Source organism: Muscardinus avellanarius (genome assembly GCF_963383645.1).
Source record: "Muscardinus avellanarius genome assembly, chromosome: 5".
In the NCBI taxonomy this organism is placed as follows: Eukaryota; Metazoa; Chordata; class Mammalia; order Rodentia; family Gliridae; genus Muscardinus; species Muscardinus avellanarius.
In genome coordinates, this window is record NC_137790.1 from 84,680,958 (window position 1) to 84,697,023 (window position 16,066).

At 37.1% G+C, this 16,066-nt stretch overlaps 1 protein-coding gene across 3 annotated transcripts in view; it reads right to left on the reverse strand.

Moving 5' to 3' along the window:
* The window catches only part of LPP (LIM domain containing preferred translocation partner in lipoma), a gene marked incomplete at both ends in the record, with an annotated part of 650,944 nt that overhangs the window by 164,866 nt on the left and 470,012 nt on the right, over positions 1-16,066 (reverse strand). For all 3 annotated transcript variants that reach the window (XM_080696758.1, XM_080696760.1, XM_080696759.1), the window contains one exon: positions 9,687-9,813. In XM_080696758.1, the coding sequence (XP_080552884.1) occupies positions 9,687-9,813 (127 nt within the window). The remainder of the gene's footprint in view (positions 1-9,686; positions 9,814-16,066) is intronic.

Sequence of the window (16,066 nt, forward strand, 5' to 3'; positions counted from 1 at the left end):
GAAAATTAAAGAGATCAGAAAAATATGTCTAGGGTCATAAAATTAGCAGGTCTAACCTGCTTCATCTTTGTAAATAGCCCTTCTGGTCTTCTTTCTACCATGAGACTCATTTCTCTTTTGTAATTTCTCTCTCTCTCTCTCTCTCTCTTCTTTTTTTTTTTTAGTGCATTGTAGTCATACATTTTAATGGAATTCAAGATGGCAGAGGCATATATGCACACATCACTCATTTATCCCTTCCCCAATTCCCACTCCATTCTGTCCCGCCTTCCTCCTTTTCATGTTTGGCTTAGTGACTGGCTTTGATATGTTTGTGAGTATACAGCATACACATTAGGTAATTAATTTCTAAGTGTTATTTAGAAAGGAAATTATAGTTTTAGCTTTCAAAACACTTCTATGTATGACCTTGAATGTCTTGGTTTGGGCTTTACTTTTCTGGAAGATGAAAAATGGTCTTACATAGTATCTAAGACCACATTTTTTTCCCCTCTAAGCTAAGACTCCAAATCAATGCTTAAAAACACACAAGCTGAATTAATAAAAAATTTAAGTGTGCTAATATGGAACATATACAATGGTTAGGATTATTTATTTAGTGCTATACAAATATATTATTTTAAGAAAACATTTTACCAGAAGTTATTACCACAAAAGGAACTATGTCTAATATATCTCATTAACTAGAAAATTCTATTCCCAAGACTGACAGGTAACTTAAAAAGCTGGAGAAAAACAAAACAAACACACACACACACACACACACACACACACACACACACACACAAATAAGAAAGAAAAAAACCCCACCCATTTCCCCCTGCATAATCAATACAACCTTTTCTCTAGCCCACTCATTTTCTAGTTTTTCTTCCACAGTGGTTTGGGAGTTTAAATTAATTAGGTCATTTATCTGTGAAAACAAGATCCTTAGATTCCATCTGTACAGAAGTCAGCTGCCCTCCTGGAGTCAATTCCCAGTTTGTAATTGACAAGAAAATGTTGGAAATCATTTTCTTGTCAGAGAACAATAAAAACAATGAAGTACAAATTACTTAGCAACTCTCAGTTGAGACCTGCTAAGCACTTTTTAGGGTAATCAAATTGTTCCCCATACAGATTAAAAAACTGCAACACAGAGTATGTTAACTGATATAACTTACTGTTCATGATCAACCCAGTGTCCTGGTGTTTATCACAATTGGGTGAACGAGAATAGAAGGTGGAATCAGTAGGCCTCCACTACCATATAATTTTGCTACTTACTGGTTCTACAACTTGTGAATGGTGGGTCTTGGAAGTAGAGAGTCTCTTGATCACTCAAATCTTGGTGTCTCCATAAGCCAAGTGGAAATAAATACACTGGTTTGTAGCACTGCTGCCCAGCTTAAATGATATAAGTATAAAAGTGCTTTGAAAGCATTATACATTACTTGTAATTCGTTAATAATGATAACCTGGAGGGTAGGGCTAGAAATTAGATCGATGAGGCTCATTCCCAGGCAATTTAGCAGTTGTGAAATATAATCTAAACATCCATTTGTTGCTCTAGCATGTATCACCATCTTCTCCAATAAAGAAGGTTATTGAGTGTGGCCAAGGACTTTGTTAAAAACATTATTTCACTATACTAAGTGGAAATTTGCCAGCTCTTCCCCACATGCTTTTTTTTTTTTTTTTTGCTAACTTCAGAATCATGAATATTAAGTGAAATTCCTTTTGCATATGGCAGTCTTCCAAAATCAATCAGGAAGGGATCCAGGTTTTCTTTTCTTCATACCTTCTACTGTACCTCAAATGATGGCTCCTAGTTTCATAGACATCGTAGTCAAAGTGTTCTGGACATTTTCCCTTATGAATTGGTTTAATTTTTATAGAAATGGACCATTACTCTTACTGTTCTGGGAACTCAGTTTCTATTAATGAACATTTATTTGGCTTCCATTTCCATCTGAATTGAGAAGGTACCTAACACCACTTACAGATGGCTGTTGCTACCATTAGTGGCAGCACATTCCTCTTCATGTCTTTCTTCTCTTGAGGTTTTACATGTGTTCTGTCCCTCCTGCCTCATATTTTCCACTTCTGTCCAATTGTCCTTTGAAAGAGTAAAGCCTAATTGCACTAGAACAAACTGCTGATCTTATGCGAAAATTTCAAGATTTCCCACTAATACTGCTCAGAGATAAATAAAACATTCTCTTAGATAAATGCCAAGTTCTGTGAAGAGAATTTACCTAGTGCTGCTATGAAGGCATAATGATTCTTCAAATAGCTCACCAAACAATTTTAAGACTCACACACTTCAGTTTTTTTAAAAAAAGAAGGAACAAGACAACACCATATAAACAATGCCAAGATAATTACAGCTTCATGCTTAAAAATATGCTGTCAGATATTTTCAGTCCATCTTCAGTTATAACAACCATTTCCAAAGATACTGTATTCCAATAGTGTTGCTTTCAGTCTTTAGTTATTGAAGCCTAATGTTACACTCAGCCAGAGTACTATTAATTAGAATCATGCCACCATCACAGCCATACACACGTGGAGTATTTCACATACAAACATGAATTCACCTTCAATAAAAATAAGTAAAAACACAGAACTTAGAGGCTTTATATCTATCAAACAACAAGGAAAACTTTTTGGTAATTTCAAGGAGATAACATCAAGGTTATTTAGAAACAAACATTACTTCTTTTTATATTTTTCTCCTAAAATTTGTCTGGAAAAGCTAAGCCTCAGAGCTGGAAGCTAGAAATATAGGCTTAATTTTATAACAGTCATATTGTTTTACCTAGTTCATTTTAATAGTTAACTAAAAATTCTCTCTCTCACCTTTTAAATTCAGAATTTACCCTAAGTTGTAATAATTTTTAGTTCATTGAACTTTATTAATTCTAAGCATCACTGGAAGTAAAAGTCTCTTCTAGTATGAACACGCTTTTTTAGTTTTCTAGGAAAATAGATTGTTCCAAGATGCATGCACTTGAGCCATGGCATACAGCCTTCTTGCAAATAAGCTGGGCTAAAGACCCATTGTCTAGTTAATTCAATTAGATAAGAATAGCCTCTATCTCCAACTTGCTTCTGTTTTTTCTCCCTTTCCCCTACAGGGCAGTATTTAGAGACCCATTCAATAAACCACTGTCAAAGGATAGGTATGTGGGCATGATCAGGGTATCTTTTTTACTTCTTTATTTTTAAAAAATATTTTATTAGTACATTGCAATTACAAATCATAGTGAGGCTCAATGTGATATAAACATACATGTGCACAGATAAGTCTTAGTATATTTCTTTCGACATCCCACTCTACTCCCACTGGTCCTCCCTGTACGTGTTAATGGATTTGATAGTAATACTTTTATATAGTGCCATAGTGTTATTTGAACTGTTTCATTCCACAATTCTCCCTAATTCGCTCTCCCATTCCCATTCCGCTACTCTTGTTTCTCTCCATATTACTTAAAGTCTCTTATATTTCCTATTTTCTCTCTAGCTTCCACATTTGAGAGAAAACAAACAACCCTTAACCTTCTGAGACTGAATGATTTCATTAGCATGATATTCTCTATTTCCACACATTTTCTTAGAAATAACATAAAATTTGGTCTTCTTTATAGCTGAATAGAATTCCTTTGTGTGTGTATACCACATTTCTTTATCTGTTGACAATCGTGTTTGTTCCAAAATTTGGATATTGTGAATTGTGCTGCTATAAACATCAATATACATGTACCACCAAAGTATTCTGACACATTCTTTTGGAAAGATACATCCAAGTAGATGGTAAATGTTCAAAGCATAGGAATGTCAAAGACACTGATTCTTCTGAACACCACATCATGACATTGACCTAGTGATATAATATAACCATTGCAATTTATAATGAAGATGTATAGGGGATAGCATGAGAACACTAACACTAGCACCTTTTTAGCAAAAATTATTTAAAAAATACTCAGCTGAGATGTAGGTGAGAGGTTTTACTCATTACATTTAATCCAGGACTAACTTGGGAAAACAAAAGGATGACTTGTGACTCTGTGATATGTAAATTGTGCCTCCCCCCAAAGTCAACAGAAACTAAGGTCAGCTAAAATGCTTGATAGGGTGATTTTAGGTGTGTATCAGAGCAATGAAAACAATTCTGCTAGTGTCTCATTAGGTTAAAGATTGTTGAAATACGTCATCAGTGACACTGAAATCAGAGTATAAAACATACATCCTTGAACAGAAATGACACCGCCATCTCTCTTGAAGGTCATGACTTTGGAAGGAGAAGGATAACAAGAATTAAGTCATGCGTCGACTGTTGACAGCATGCACTCATTGCACAAGACTTCCTATCATGGTCATGAGTCAGAACAGATGTGAAATTAGGGGAGTGGGTCCAAATCCTGACATTAGCAAAGTGACTTTGAATCTTTCACTGAGCTTCTCTGAACCTCTGTGTTTCCATGTGTAAAATGAATACAGAATTGCCACACCTGTTAGCCACACTGTGGCCCAGACTGGGCTTTATAACTTGTGGAGGATTAGGTAAATATGAGAGTGTATGTCTAGTAAAAAAAGGAGGAAACAGATACAGAGTAAAAAAAAAAAATTTCAAAGACACACTGTAGTCATTAAGTAGATGGCAGGGGTATTACTCTCTCTACCAATCAGAGAAAAAAGTTATTAAGATAATTCATTTGTTGCAGGCTTCAATATATTTTGGGAGAAAAGACTTGTTCTTGTAGCTTTGTACTTACAGCATCTTACTTGTTTTAATATGAAGTCTGCCTCCCACAAATCAATCAATCTCTCTCTCTCTCTCTCTTTCTCTCTCTCTTTCTCTCTCTCTCTCTCTTTCAAGAGAAGTTGTATACAACATCAATATACTTCATCATATATTACAACATGCAGCTCCTGAAAACAAGGATATTTTCCTATATAACCACAATACAATGAGTAAACTCTCAAAATCAATGCTGATGTATTTTCTAATATATAGTTCATATTACAATTTCTCTAACTTTGCCCTAAATCCTTTATAGCTATTTTGTTGCTCATCCAGAATTCAATCAAAAATCATGCCTTGCATTTGAATAGAATATTTGTTTAATCTCTTTTAATCTGGAGTGGTCTAATTACATAGACAATTTTGAAGAATTCAGGACAGCAGAATGTTCAATCATCTGGATGTTTTAAATTTCCTAATGGTTCAGTTGCAATTCAACATTTTAGCAAGGCCATTACCTAGGTGAGATTGTGTCCTTCCTACATTATATCATTTGGCACATGTCATTTTGTCCCTTTATTGGTGATATTAAATTTCATCACTTGGATTAAGATGGTTTCTAGCAGACCTCTTCATTGTGAAGGTATCGCTACTATTTGTTACTTAAGGCACTCGTGAGGTGATTTTTGACACCCCTTCCAATACTTTCAAATATATCATGATTCAGTTATTCTTTAAATATATATAAAACTGTTATGAGCAATAAGAGACTCCCTAAAGGAAAAAGAACAACAACAATGTATTTGTGAATCATTCTACTTAAGGAAAAAAAAAAACAAACAGTAGAATGTAAAGAAAGCAACATGACCAAAGGAGAGTGGACTCTGCCAGCACTGTTTATTTTTTATTTACACCTGTTCCTTTTCACTTCCTGAGGCCACTACTTGTCTAGCAGGAGATTTTTTTTTTTTATCTGAAAGCACATAATTACCTTCAGGAAATCAGGTAGTTTCAATGAAAACTCCAGACTTAAACAGGAGAAGAAATGGAGAGGGAAAATTAGGTGATGGGTTTCTTTGGGGCTGGGGATGGTACTGCATGAGAGAGAAGTTCCCTCAGGGTGGGGCTTGGCAATGCTGATTCCAGCCCAGAAGAGGACAAAGGCAAAATTCTGATAGAGAGCAAGGAGGACTTTATCCATGAGTTCGGGTCAAGCCCTCCTGGCCTAAACATAGTGCTATGTTCCTTCCCCTTTTTCCAGACAGACGTAGGGACCCTCTCTTCTATACCCCTTATGGTGCCCATGTCACACTCAACACAGAGCTAACGTGCACTGAAATCCCTTCCTCGTGTACCTTTCCTGTCAATCCCAGGAACCTGTGAGTCCCAGAAGGGCATGGCCTCTCTACAGCTGGGAGTCTCTAACACCCATCACAGTGGCAGACCCAGAGAAGGTGAGCGTTTAAAGGGCGAAACAGTTAACAGTTCTGTTAAAAAAAAGTCCTTTCTTCAGGACTTTACCTTGCCAGTGAGAGCTCAACCTGGCCATTAAACCAAAGCACCCTGGCCTGGAGGCCCTGCCCTCACCCACTGTCCACAGAGGGGTTCCTGTGGCAGTTTATCTCAATGTGCAAGGGCTTGTTATAGAATTAAAAGTCCTTAATCTACAGCCGGGGTTTAAAATCTTTTAGAGTGGTCCCAATCTACTTCGATATTATTTTTCAATAATTGCTACTTCCCAAATGGTTGTTTAACTTTAAAGGTTTCATTACTTGTTATGTCAACATTACCCTCATTGGAAATGACCACACTTGTTTCCTACCTTTTATTTCCAAATCTCATCTTAATTTTAAAGACTTAGTCAAAGGCTAACTACTCCACATAAATCTTTTCAATTCCTGCTTCCAGATACTCCCTCTTCTTTTTCTGAATTCTCAAAGAGCATTGGCTGAATTTTGATTAAGTCACACATCACTTTCTGTCTTGTGTTGTAATAAAACACCCCAATGCTGTGCAAATCTCCCATTAGACTATAAGCACTTTTTAAGGTAAGACCCATATCTGTTCTCAACACCACCCAGGAGAATAGAATGCATATAAAATGCACTTGGATGTTTTCCATATAAAGTATACTTTCCTTCAACAGTACTTTATCAACTTATATTTTGTTTATGTTATCTACTTAGAAGAGAATATCTATCCCCTATTTTCCCTCTATTTAAGCTAATCTCCTCCAAAACCCTTTTTCTAAATACGCAGCCTGGCTAACCCTTCTCATCTCCTACGGTGTGGTATTTAAAGATCCAGGCTAGCAGTGGAGATTCTAATATAGTCCTTTAACTTATTAGCTGTTATGTTAGGAGAAATACTTGACATTTCTGTGCCTTAATTTGTAATCTGGAAATGATAAAATGGCACCTACTTCACAGGGTTTCTATACGGATGAACTGAGTCAATTCCTGTAAAGTACAAAAAGTAGTGCTGCTATACCATAAACACTCAATAAAAGCCATTTTCTCCCCAAATTCTCTCTCATGGTTAGTACTTTCCATTTGGCAATGATTATTTACCAATTGGTGACATATGTTCTATTGTTGCTTGGAACTTAAATTTAAATCAAGTATTATTGATGGGCTTTTAATGGGCATATCTTATTTTCTTAAACTGCAAGCCTCAAGAGCAACGGAAAACTTTGATTACTGAGCATATTCTACATGCCAAGCACTTCTAAGTGCCTTCTATAAATATTTCATCCATCACTCACAATAACATTATAAGATAGCTATCATTTTGGTACTATAGACCAAATAAAACGAAAAGGAAGGTTTAGAGAGTAATTTGATAAAGATTTCTAGGCTGGCTCATAGCAGTAATTTAAAAATAATAAGAATTTATCTTAGCACAGCATGGAAGCACAGGCTTGTAATCCCAGCATTTGGGAAGCGAGACAGGAGGATAGTAGTTCGTGGACAGCCTCTGCTACTTAATGAGGCCCTATGCGACTCAGTGAGACTCTGTTATCAAAATTTTTTAAAGAATAAAAAATAGGGATGGGAGTGTCACTCAGAGGTAGAATGCCCCAGGGTTTAATTCCCAGTACTTAAAAAAAAGAATTTATTACTGCTATCCACAATGGTCAATATAACCTCATTAATACAATCACTATCCATGTTCAACTTTTTATTGGTAAATATATGTTGCTATACTTGAAGTACATATACTTGGAAGTCAGCATTTCATTTTTTAATCTGTCATAATACACAAATCTTATTTTTCACTTTTAACATGCATTTTTTTCAAAGATTACATTACACGTCACCACCAACCTTCCCATTGTAATTCCAAGAGGACGACCTGCTTTCAGTACATTTTCATGTAATCAGAGACATTTGCTAGTTTCTTTTACTATTGTCCATGCATTTTTGCCAATCTCCTTCAATTTATGTTTAGCTTTATTATTATACTTCTTTGTGCTAATGCTATTTCTCTAGTGAGTGTGCTGAAGGAAATGTCAGAGGACATTTGCTTCATACCTTTGATTTACCAAGGTGGGAAACTGGGCTGAGGCCAAAGGGGATATGCCAGTACAGTTTAGCCAGCCAGGGGCACAGAAGAGATCAGAACCAGGCTTCGTTTTCCCTCACTCATGTGCTCTTCTGGCTGGGCTATGCTGCCACCCATGAACAAATAGTATCTCGGTATCTCCCGCTCCATCTGCTCTGTGGCTTTGGGCTGGTACTCTTAGTCTTCCTTTCCTTACATATTACCAAATAGGAAGCAAATGGGAAGATGTGAAAATAGAAAACACTTGAGGAGGGAAATTTTTTTTCCACTTTGGAATCTTTACTCATCCTTCCCAAGTGGCCTTTTTCTACAAGAAACATTTAAAAGTGTTTGTCAGGTAGATATTGGTCACCCATGTTGAGACGAGTGAAGACACAGAGTGTTTAGAAATTAGAACAGTTTAAAAGAGTAATTTAAGATAAAACTCAGTCTTCCATTTAGCATATTTTTATATTTTGTGTTTTTAAAGTTATTTTCCTAGTAATTGATTTTAATTATATGCTACAAAAATATTGATCTCAACAGACTGGGGCAGTGATAATGGTCTTTACCACAGATAATCTGAGAGTAATTAATTAAAAAGGTCCAGTTTCAAATGTCATCAATTCTTTTATATAGGCATTCCTGAGGATCTAGATAGAGCTATTAAAATTTTTAACATCTGACCTCGGCCTTCTTATGCCTTTTACCACTTTTTGCCTAGACTGTAATTATTTATGTGCTCAGCTTATCTCTTTTGAGCCATTACAACCTCCCTGAGAAATTACATATCTATAACACTTCATACCTGCCATATAAGAAATAAACTTATATTAATGGGCTGGAAGGATTATCTATTCCTAGTTTTTCACAGCTTTGAAGAAGAAAGATGTTAAAAATACAAAGGAGGCATCTTTAACCCAAACTCAGATAGGAAAAGGATTGAGAGTATAGATTTTGAAATGTATCAAATTCTGTATTTTATGTGAATCTTTAGATCTATGAGAAACTTAAATACACACAGAAACTCTATGTTTCCCTAATGAAAATCTAACAAATTGTGAAAAATATGTCTCAAAATCAAAACTGTGGGATGGGGATGTAGTTCAGTGGTAGAGTGATTACTTAGTATGTGTGAAGCTCTGGGTTCAATCCCTAGCACTGAAAAAAAATAAATTTATATCTTAAGAAACTCTAAGAGTCACTGAGATTACAGTACAGTAAATTACTAGGCAGATAATCCCACTTTTGTTAGCCTCCCAACATAATCTCCAGGGCCGTTTGGTGGTGTGCACATGCACACCAACTCTCAAAGACTCGGCTGCTTTACCATCATAGTACTCTTCATTACATAATAAGGGGAGTGGACAGGACATGTAATTGACAGTAAATGTCTCAAGAAGACCCCACTCACCAAAGTATTCATCAGCAGGTGGATTTTCCATGTCATACAGCATCTTTTTGGTCAGGTGCTCGAGCTCATCTTCTGGACGGAATGAAGAGGGAACTGAAGGAGGTCCCATAGCCGCTGCGTTTCCACCCTGGAATCAGAAAGCACGCAGGTCCCTTAACTGCAGTCTAGACATTAACCAGGGGAATCAGCCTGAACGAGTACTATTTGTACTGAGGAGCCAAAATCACTGGTCCTGATTGTTTGGGGACCTGGGCTGTAGACTAAAATTTATCACTTATTTGGTATCTAATCATGGGTACATAATTTTACTCACTTGCCTTATTTAGGTGAATCATCAATCACACTTTAGAAATCCGTGCTTACAACAGTAAGAATCTATTTCATTCAATAATTGCTAAGCAGTTACTATATGTCATTTGTTTATTTATTTAAACTGTGAATAAATTGAGTCTTTTCTCCTTAAAATGTTAGAGTTGAGAGAGCAACAAAGGCACATTGATAAAGCAGCAGTAGAAAGTGCTTGTTCAGATTACAAGGAGAGGCCCCAACAGAGGCTCCCGGAGAGGGGCAGCAGAATAGAGGAAGCATACAGGTAAAAGACAGGTAGCAAGAGGAGCTCAGTGGGTTGTGTGTTTCTGGCCCTATATAAACTCTATGATGGAAAATCAGAGGCATCTAATATTGTTTGGTATTCAGAGGCATCTAATATTGCTTGGCATAAAAGCCCAAACTTGGCCTTTGTTCCATGTTAAAGAAGTTGAGCTAATTTCTTTCCAGCACTGCAGTCACATATCCAACGAGGATAACAAGTCAGCGACATCGACACAGGGCTGTTGTTCAAATAGGTCCAGAAGTATAGCAATGTAAGAGGATCAAGTGTAGCTGGGCGTGGTGGCGCACGCTTGTAATCCCAGCATTCGGGAGGCTGAAACTGGAGGATTGAGGTTTGCGGACAGCCTCAGATACTTAGTGATACCGTTTCAAAATAAAGAATAAAAATAGGGCAGGGGATGTGGCTCGGAGGTCAAATGCCCCTGGGTTCCATCCCCAGACCTGCAAAAAAAAAAAAAAAAAAAAAAAAAAAAAAGGATCAAGCATCAGATCAGAGGATAATCAACTAGGAATCATCCAAAGTGTGTAGCGAAAAAAGAAAATCTAGTTGCTAGATGTAAAGTAGCTTTGTGCTATGCAAATAAAATGGGTTTATTATATTTACCTTTTCCTATAACTTTACCATTTTCAGTATCACAACCAATACTTTTTTTGCAGTACTGGGAATGAAATCCAGGAGCATTCTACCTTTGAGCTACACTCCCAGCCCTATTTTTTATTATTTTGAAACAGGGTCTCAATGAGTTGCAAAGGGTTTCACTAAGTAGCTGAGGCTGTTCTTGAACTGTGATCCTCCTGCCTCAGCATTCCAAATGCTGGGATTACAAGCATGTGCCACCATGCCTGGGATCAATACTCTTAATTAAAGTGTTATTAAAAATAGAATCACAGTAACTAAAAGTTTACAAATAATAATGGTGACCGCCACAGCCAAGGGGCAGAGATACAGATTGGAGATGTTGCCTGATGTCTGTACATGCTTTAAACAGATGGCCTGGAGTTTTCTCTTTACAGATTAGTTTACAAGTTCCTCAAAACTGAACACTGCATATTCATGTATTGTCTTTACTATACTGAAATAATTCGCAGAGTTGAAAATTCTATTAAGCAGAGATCTCAATAAAAGGTTATCATTTCCACTATCAACATTTATTTCAATGCCAAAGTGGGTATTAATAATTTGTCTGGTGCCTAAGGCATAAGATGCCCTCTCAACATACATGAAAATGTTCACTGCTATCTTTGGGGCCTTTTCTTATAATACTTTTCCAATTTCTGAAACATACAGAAAGTTACGAATACAGCTATGTGGAAGGCTGAAAAGGCCAAGAATCTATACTGGTCATTAACTTTACCCTAGGATTTAATTTCTCTGTCAGAACATTCGGATTGGAGATTGGAAAGAAGTGAATAGGCTGTGGCCCATGACAGCTGAGAGGCAGAAAGTCCAGCTGCCTTGTCTAAAAAAACCATGACCTCAATCTCCTCCTTGTAAAGCAGGGAAATCCAGACTGCAAAAGATCAGGATGAGTGGGTGTGGTGGTGCACGTTTGTAATCCCCACGCTTGGGGGGCAGAGACAGGAGGATAGTGCAGGTTCAAAGCCAGCCTTGCTGGCTTAAGAGACCCTGTTTCCAAAATATGTATATATAGAGAGGTCTGGGAGTATAGCCCAGAGGTAGAAGGGTTTCCAGGAACCCCAGTATCATGTAAAAAAAAAAAAAAAGGATCAGGATGGATTAGTGATGATATCAGGACAAGATCCCATCTTCCATCCCTCACTTATCCTGTAAATGTGAAATAGCTGATACGGGCACGCTCTGAACTGCAGATGTGACTTACCCTTCTAGAGTTGGTAGGGTGTTAAAAGAGTTATTTATGCACTCATTTGTTCTTTGGCTTATTTGCTTATACACTCATTCTCATAAGGTCTATTTTGTGTAACCTCTGAAAATACCAGGGAAGGATCAAGATGTCTCATGTATGGCTTTGAGAAGACTGGACTCAAATGGGAATAAAACTCAGGCACAAAGGACTAAGAAACACAGTACACTGGTGGGCATGTACATAGAAATGAACAATGGATGAGTGATTTTCCAATATTAATAAAGTTTTAATTGCATACATGTTATATACTTCTAGGGTATTTTTAAAAAATACTCAGATAACTACGTAAAATTATATGCCCACTGATCACAGGAGTTATATTTGAGAGGATGAAGAAATAGTAACAATGTAACCAACTGTCAAATGGATTGTCCAAAGAGATATTTTAAATACCTACTTAATACATTTCTATGTGCAAGCATGTTAATAAATTAAAAATCCAGCTGTAAAATGGGCATGGTGACACACGCCTGTAATCCCAGTACATGGGAGGCTGAGACAGGAGGATGCTAGTTTCCAGGACAGCTTCTGCAGTGAAGCTAGATTCTCAGTATCCTTGCAAGATCCTGTTTCCAAACAAAACAAAAGCTGGGCTTGGTGGGACATGCTTGTAATCCCAGTACTTGGGAGACTGAGACAGGAGGATTGAAGGGTTGTGGCCATTCTCAGCTACTTAGTGAGGACCTCCCACAACTTAGTGAGACCCTGTTTCAAAAATAAAGAATACAAAATAGGACTGGGGGTGTAGCTCGGAGGTAGAATGCCCCCGTGTTCTATTCCCAGGACTGCAAAAATAAATAAATAAATAAATAAATAAATAAATAAATAAATAAATAAGGCTGAGGATGTGCCTTGAAAATAGAGTTACTCTGGGTTCAATCCCCAACTCCTTGAAAAAAAAAAAAACCAGTCAGTTGTAGAATAGGATATCTACAAATTATTGGCCCCGTTTTTGTAAAGTAGGTATGGTTTGTTTAATTATGGATCTAAATAAAGGTTTTAAAAATTCTGAATTGACGCATAATAAAGTGTTAAAGGGTATTTTTTTCTGGGAGCTGAGATTCAAGGGGACCTTTAGTTTCTGATCTTGTTTATTTTATAGTATATAGTTCTACTTTTGCAATTTATAAGCCAGATTTTCTTTTTTCTTTTGCATTCCACCCCAAGATCCTCCCCCACCCAGCCCTATTTATTTGAAAATTTATTTTGAAACAGGGTCTCACTAAGTTGTAGAGGGCCTCATTAAGTAGCTGAGACTCACCACAAACCTGGGATCCTCCTGTCTCAGCCTTGCAAGTACTGGGATTACAAGTGTGTGCCACCACACCTGGCTAACCAAGGTCTTTTTACTGGAGTGACTTGAAGTGATACAGGTATGCTGGCTACTACCAAAATCATTCCACAGACTTTAATCCAGGTCAGTGGGTGATTCAAAGAGTAGTATATGTCAGAACTGAGAAGCACTCTGGTGTTAGAGTAAAAACCTTTAAGTGGCTCATTGTTCAAGTCTGGAGAGGTGGAGAAAGCAGAAGGATCCCCTAATCTGTGCCTTGTTATATGGAAATACTTAGGGTCTCTCTATGCTTTGGGAACCCATGGGTGAGATCATGACCAACTCTAAAAATCTGATGAGATAAAGACCCCTTTGGCAGAAAATGGCATCCATAAAAACATACAGAATTTACCTAAAAATCCTATAAGTTTACGAAGCACAGGGAACCTACCTGGATCTTTTCAAGAGCATGCAAGTGCTAGAACCTGTAATACAGATTAACAAGGGCTGTTGTAATCAGACTTGGAGAATTCTCTCTGAAGTGTAGGGTAAATGGAAGAGCTGAGACTGGATTGAGAAGGGGATTGATGGCCAGAATAAAGGGATATAATATGTGGCAGAATCCTGCGGGTGGAAGCAGATTTAACCATGACACTAACGGAGTCCTTATGTAAGCCTGTGAACCTTTCGATATCGATCCTGTCTGTGCATTGGGCTTGCCAATGTACCTCACTGTATCTGCGAGTATGAAGTGAGATAACTGCTTCTCCTGTTATATACAGCTGAGCTATTGTTAGATCACTGAAATGAACAGATACCTCTTTGGATCTCCCAACCTGCCTCTGAGGGAGTGCCTATATCCCAGGTGAGGTAGCAAAACTGAAGATGAGGATGAAAATGTGACCTATGGCATTTCTCCAAGTTTGCAATAACGATAGGGTTGGAGGCCCAAATATGTTGTCACCTGAATCCAAATTCTATACAGTTTTCCCTAGCTAGACATACTTCTCACAGGGCAATCCTAGGAAAGTATGATATATGATCTCTAATAAAAATATGCTGGGTGTTTTAATTAAGTCAACAACTATTAAGGAGGATTTCATAATCCCTGTCCCAGTTTTAAGGTGGACCCACAAGGAAAGGACACAATTTATTACTAAGACTAACATGTCCCTCATTGCCTTTCAATATACAAAGCAGCAGCAAGAAGGCTGAATCTATCATCTGTAAAACCAAGCCAGAAATTCAGATTCTACCCTTAGCTTTTACATTTCAAGTAGAAGTCTAATTTCAAAGTACTTACTTTGTCAGTATTTCACACATTAAAAAAGAACTATCATTTAAAAAAATTCTCCAAAATAAATTCTTCTTCCTATTTCCTTGCCATACTTTTTCTGAAATAACAAACAGGGAAAGGCTCTTTTCTTCTTAGATTTTATTCTTTTATACACAGATGGTCTTCGACTTATAATAGGGTTATGTCCTGATAGATAAACCCATTGTAGAGTTAAAATTTCATGAGTCGAAACTGCCTTTAATACACCCAAGCTACTGAACATTATGGCTTAGCAACACAGAATATTTTAGTATTAGTCCTTTACCCTCATGATCTGGTGGCTGAATAGGAGCGGTAGCTTACTGATACTAGCCGGCATCTTAATAGAGTATTTCACTGCATACTATTAGCTTCAGAAAAGGCAAAACTTCCAAATTTCTATTGAATGTATATCATTTTTGTAACAAAGTTGAAAAATCCTAAGTAGAACCATGGTAGGTTGGAGACTGTAATAATAATTGTGGGTTCCTTGTATTTCTATGAGGAAAGGCCTCCAAAGATCATTTCTTAGTGTTTCTGACCTTTATTTGTCTATAGGGACTCTCCTCACCTCCAATGTATAATACTTATCACCTGTGAAATATATACTGAGAAAAATATAAGATTTTTCATTTACAATTTGTTTCTCACATTAAGGAAGACAGCCTAGGACTTTTAGAGTTCAATTATATAAACAGTAGTTAAAAATTTTTTTTAAAAATTACTCTGATAAACAGTCCTTCAGTCTCATTCTTCTAGTACTGCTTAGGACTCATCACATTCTAAGAAATATTAACACCTGTGTCCAATTCATTTATTTATTTGTTGTCCTGGGAACTGAATCCAGGGTCATTCTATCTATGACCTACACCCCTATCCCACCCCCTTTTTTTGAATCAGTGTCTCACTAAATTTCTAAGGCTGACCTCAAACCTGTGATCCTCCTGTCTCAGCTTCCCAAGTACTGGAATTACAGCCATGCACCATGTTCCTGGCAACTTATTTTAAAATAAGCAACTTTGAGCATAGCGTATGGATAAAAGAACACAGCTGAAAATTTGTGGAAGAGGCATTGGCAGGGGATGCTTTGCTTTCTTTTCTTGTAAATCAGAAGTGTGAATGATAGTGACATTTTCACTATGACATCATAGATCCTCACATATAAACAAACCTTGAAAACAAGGTGCCTACTTTCACATATGAATAATCCAAATGCTCTAATGACATAGAATCCTGTCTCACAGAAGAGAAAATTGAGGCCCAAAGATAAGTGAGCAGCCCTGTGTTAGCAACA